This window comes from Ylistrum balloti, unplaced genomic scaffold, assembly GCF_031769215.1.
Source record: "Ylistrum balloti isolate Yb309-2 unplaced genomic scaffold, AGI_CSIRO_Ybal_v1 Utg369794, whole genome shotgun sequence".
Classification (NCBI taxonomy): Eukaryota; Metazoa; Mollusca; class Bivalvia; order Pectinida; family Pectinidae; genus Ylistrum; species Ylistrum balloti.
In genome coordinates this window covers 239,602-245,366 of record NW_026781975.1, presented here as the reverse complement: position 1 = coordinate 245,366, position 5,765 = coordinate 239,602, and the positions used below count along the sequence as shown (strand labels likewise).

The following is a 5,765-nucleotide window of genomic DNA, read 5'->3' as shown; positions in this document are numbered from 1 at the left end:
CTTCTTTATCACACACTCGTAATCGAAAAAACTTCCGCGAACCAATATCAATGCTTCATTTTCTGAAATTATTAATGATTTAAATTCCCGTCATGAAATCTGTAATGACAGTGTTCTATATTATGGTCCCCTCACTCCTGACTGCTGCACATTTTTTAAGGTTCCGTTTTGTATTCTTTATAAAGCAAAGACATATGTCTCCAACAAGCTCACAGATTTTAGTCAACGACATTCTTCCATCCTATGAAGATGCCGCGTTATAACTAGGGTATGTATGTAACCTGATTGGTATTCAAACCAAGACATTGTCAGCAAATACCAAAAAATTGTTTTATCGCCTGATACATCTGCAGGAGTAACTGTAGCAAATAGATATATACATATTCACCTTGTCACCTACACATCCATGTGTCAATCACATTATTTCCCAGAGCGTCCTTAACTACAAGTGACAATAATCACTATATTAATGTTAGATCGAAAGTATTTAAGACAGAAAATAAAGTAAAACTTAAATTTCTATCAATTAAACAAGGCAATATCATTTCTCATAATTTATGGCAAGTAATTAAACATTTACCTTGATTGACCACCGCTTCCTAAACGAGCAGGTGCTTGAAGCCACGGTAGGTTTCGAGATCACCCGACTTTCGGAACTCATTTAGATATTAGCATTCTGGAGAAACATAAGATCTGGTTTGTAAATGGGGATGTAGAAACCGCTCCTTCACAACACTACAACAATTTTAGGCATTTACGACAACAACAAAAATGGTGGAAAGGAAAACGTGTTCGATGGAAGAGTGATTGCATTACCTTAAGTACAACGCTACAGCTCAGCGGACACTACACAAATAATACGTAAGCATTTGACTACGATATTAATGTTACGATCTTTTCAAACTACACCGCTAAAATAAAATAAGCTATTAGCCGATTGTGACTATCGCAATTTTGTGTTCTTCTGTGTTTTAGTCGGTTTAATTCTAATTATTGGCTTTTGACACACATGTGTTTATAGATGTCATTATCATCAAAGAAGGAATAGAGCAAAAAATGAACTATGCACACAAAAAACCGCAATGCGGTGCGATGTTCATTTCCAAGGGAAGTAATTCTTTGGGCTATGCAATCCAACGTTAATAAATTTATTTTGATTCATACAGCAATTATTATATTGAAAATCTTATACACACTTTAGATAATAATATATATATAAAATATCAGTAATGATCAATAGTTATACAACCACATATGTAACCGTGAACATGGTTATTTATCAAACATCAAGGGTGACAACTCCATGTTTGGTGGTTACATACAAATGTCAAATTTATGTTTCCTCCAGTGTATTATCATGGCAGTATGATTTATACACTTCTTGGCTTGTGTAATCACCTACACGTTGACCGATAATCAATGTCAGAAATCCATGAGAATCTGAAAAAACACTTTCAGTTTAAATGGAACAACTGAGAAACCATGTCAGTTCTTAAACAGATTCCATGTGCTTAGAATTATCCAATAGCCTATGTGACAATTCATGGATATGGTCATTTCATCTTCATAGTGCATAATATAAGTTAACTTTTGTGGCTGTGTAGTTGAGTGTTGTATCCATTTTCCAAAGTTAACACTGAGCTTGGTCAGCATCTAAAGATGCATGTTAAAGTAATGTCTTGATAAGAACCATAGAACCAACGAATACATTATTGAGGTTTTAAAGACGACGGAAGCATTAAAGTAATTTTTAAAGTTTTGATATGATATTGCTCGAAACTTGTGTCACTGTCATCATACAGGAAAACTGCTAGAAATTCAGGCATTATAATGAATTTGATAATCTTAAAAAATATTGTATCGAAGAAAGATTCCTAAAATCCGCTGGATGTTTTGACCACAGAATAAAATTTCAAAATTATTTTTTGGATCAATTGTGTTGATAATATTGTAACTGGTATTTTCAGATGACAGTAATGAAATATACGTTCTGAGATTGACACCAAAAACAAGATATGGCATACATTTCCACCTATCCAATCTCTGCATCAGACGTCTGTGTTCCTGTGAAATTGGAATATGAATCAAGTGAGCTTACTGTAAATGAGCCATGGATTTTTGGAGCTTTTTTCTTGGGCCTTGTTGTTGGAATTGGTATAACAGCGTTACTGGTGCCATGTTGTCTGCGGAGTATGGCAAAGAAACAGGTAAAAGCCAGATGACATTTTTTTAGACTTGGTATCCTAAAACATTTAAAATTCAAGGTAAAAAACAAGCTTGTCGTCTAAACAACCTTATGTCTGGACTTTGTGACAAGAAGAATACAGTATTTACGTTACCTATCACCCTTAGAGTCCACCTTTATTCTAAATGTTTGTGTAACTCAAAGAAAGAAAACTCTCCATGGCTACAGGTAGACCTTTTTTTATATTTTTTCTTAAAATTTGACTACTACCAGGTATTTCAACTTCATTTAAATCAAATGTTAACATAGAAAACTATGAACTCCCATTGAAAAGCTAAGTCCAAGTAGATTTTAAAGTATGAATCACTGTGAAAATTGTATCCAACTTACATGTAACTACATGTACTGTACTACAATATGAATACCATGGTAAGTCATTGTGTGATAAAAGATATACCCAGTTCTACAAGCCTTAGCATCGTATTGTAATAAGCCCACCTTCCTACTTAGAGTTTGTGGTTATTGTTTGTCTCTTAGGCTTATTGCTAGAAAAACATACTGTAAAATCATTCATTTTTGGTGGGTTCGTTAATTTCATGGGTTCTCTAAATCTACAAATTCAGTTGTCCACAAACTGTTCAAATTAGTATAATTTATTAAGCATTTTTTATCTACTGAAAATCATGAAAATTGAACCCCACGAAAATTTATGGTTCTACAGTATGTAAATCGTCCTATAAAGATGAGTTTGACATAAAACAATGCCTTTGTATCGATGAGATTTAGTGTTTACTGGTATATGTACATATATTGTAATAGTACATTTATTAGATTACTGGTGATTTTGAGTTGTGGTAAAAAACTGACTTACTGTCAAAAAAAACTAGCTTTAATTCCAGTAAATATTTAACATTCAAACTGTCAAAAATGAACAATTCTAAATCACAATCATTTGCATTACATTACATTTTGTATTGTAAGAGTAAGCACATAAATGGTTCAGGAAGAAAAATTCTACTATAACATGTAAAAACACAATGACCATGTGAATAGGTAGAACATTAAGACCTACAATTATATTCATGTCCTAGCCACACACTAACACTAATACTGCCAGACAGTTGGGTTCGTGTCACAAAAGTCACCCATCAATCTACTGCGTTCCATCTGTCTATGCGGATGAGACTGTACATCAACTTTCTATCCAATCAGGATGTAACTTTTCTCTTTCTTTTTGACAATATTTGCATCAATTACTGTTTCATGTCACCTTTGATTTCAACAATGACTTTTGAATTATGTACAAATTTAAGTCATTCAAACTTGTAAAGATATATAATGGTGTAGTATCTCATTTGACTTAGATTATAGATTAAAATGAACCTTAAATGATATAATATTGCAAGTTAAATACCAACAGTTTCTATTTCATTCTGGGAATTTCAACTTGAAGAAAAATTCAAAATATTTAAGATCTTTTAATAGATAAATACATGTGAAATAGTCCATTGGACAACCAAGTTGGAATATATAGTGTTTGGTATTTCACCCACTTCGACATTTCATTGTAAATCCTTTGAATACCTATTGAATCTTTCACAAGCCATCACATCTATGTTTTGTGTAGTGATGTTTTGTGTATTGTAAAAAATCATGCAGTTAAAGTGAAGGAAAATGGTGGTTTGCTTTTTCTTATTTTCCTTTGGCTTCTGTCATCTAATAACTGGTTAAAAGTATATCAATTTAGCTTATTTAGTGAAACATAGGTCATAAAATATTTCTTACTTTCTATCATATCCATCAAACATGTTAAAGCTTGTTCAAGGCTAACAACATGTGAAGGACGTCCTGATGGTTTGATGTACTCAAGTTAAAGTTAACAACATGTGAAGGATGTCCTGATGGTTTGATGTAACCTAGTTAAGGTTAACAACATGTGAAGGATGTTCTGATGGTTTGATGTACCCTAGTTAAGTTTAACAACATGTGAAGGATGTCCTTATTGTTTGATGTAACCTAGTTAAGGATAACAACATGTGAAGGATGTTCTGATGGTTTGATGTACCATAGTTAAGGTTAACAACATGTGATGGATGTTCTGATGGTTTGATGTACCCTAGTTACGTTTAACAACATGTGAAGGATGTCCTGATGGTTTGATCTACCATAGTTAAGATTAAAAACATGTGGAGGACATCCTGATGGTTTGATGTAACCTAGTTAAGGTTAAAAACATGTGAAGGATGTTCTGATGGTTTGATGTACCATAGTTAAGGTTAACAACATGTGATGGATGTTCTGATGGTTTGATGTACCCTAGTTACGTTTAACAACATGTGAAGGATGTCCTGATGGTTTGATCTACCATAGTTAAGATTAAAAACATGTGGAGGACATCCTGATGGTTTGATGTAACCTAGGTAAGGTTAAAAACATGTGAAGGATGTCTGGATTGGTTGATATGGTAACAGGTGTCCTAGTAATGTTTACCATTAGGAATAATTATATTTGGTCATGCAGGATGATTATCATCAGGATTTCTATACAAGAGTAAAATGTCATCAGATACACAGCATGAAAATGTTTTACCAATGAAGGGAGTATTGATCCCTCAACATGTCTGGCGGACATTGGTGACTTACATCTGATATTTATGTTCACCAACCATTTACTATTCCCATGATTTACCTTGATTCTTAATTTCTGAAAACAATTCCAATTGTAATTTATACCCATTAAGCATAATCAGTATACCGATTCTGGTGGTGGCCAGTAATAGCTCACTGATACATATTTTCGGATGTATTTGTCATTATGTTATAGGTTGTCTATTCAGTATTAACCTGGTTACCTGGAATTTCCTCCTTCATTTCATATAAATAGTTATATTTGATCATTCACCTGTAACACTTCACAATCTAATGATCTATTTTATTCAATGAAATGATCTATTTATATGTTTTCACTGATTGATTTTTCAGATTCATTTCTTGTCCTGTGTAAGTACTCGTTCACATCGAAGTACCCTTCTGTATTCTACAGTAATCTGTAAACATAGCTGTATGTTTGTGGGGGCTGTTGTCACCCCAGAAATACTGTCAACAGTCTGTAAATATATACACTATCAATGATCTGTAAAGTTGTAGAGTGGTTATTGGTGGGGTGAGATCAAGCTCAGGCCTCCATGGTGGTGGGGTTGGTGGTGAGGGTGAGGGGTTGGGGGGGGGGGAGTTAGGTGGAGGACTAGTTAACAGTAACACTGACAAGTGAGAGTACACTGTGGGTAGTTACCAATAAATACACTGCAGTTTTAGTTATGGTGGTGGGGTTGGTGGTGAGGGTGAGGGGTGGGGTTTGGCGGTGAGGTGGAGGACTGTGGGTAGTTACCAATAAATACACTGCAGTTTTAGTTATGGTGGTGGGGTTGGTGGTGAGGGTGGTGAGGGGTGGGGGTGAGAGTACACTGGGGTAGTTACCAATAAATACACTGCAGTTTTAGTTATGGTGGTGGGGTTGGCGGTGAGGTGGAGACAAGTGAGAGTACACTGTGGGTAGGGTTTTAGTTAGTTGGGGTTGGTGG

General features: G+C 34.6%; 1 protein-coding gene across 1 annotated transcript in view; it reads left to right on the top strand.

The window, feature by feature from the left end:
• The first annotated feature begins 826 nt into the window (after positions 1-826).
• Positions 827-5,765, top strand: part of LOC132544364 (trichohyalin-like) — a 31,409-nt gene continuing 26,470 nt past the window's right edge. The window contains exons 1-3 of the mRNA XM_060207949.1: positions 827-861; positions 1,968-2,207; positions 5,167-5,184. Coding sequence (XP_060063932.1) covers positions 2,016-2,207; positions 5,167-5,184 — 210 coding nt within the window. The 5' untranslated portion in view covers positions 827-861; positions 1,968-2,015. The remainder of the gene's footprint in view (positions 862-1,967; positions 2,208-5,166; positions 5,185-5,765) is intronic.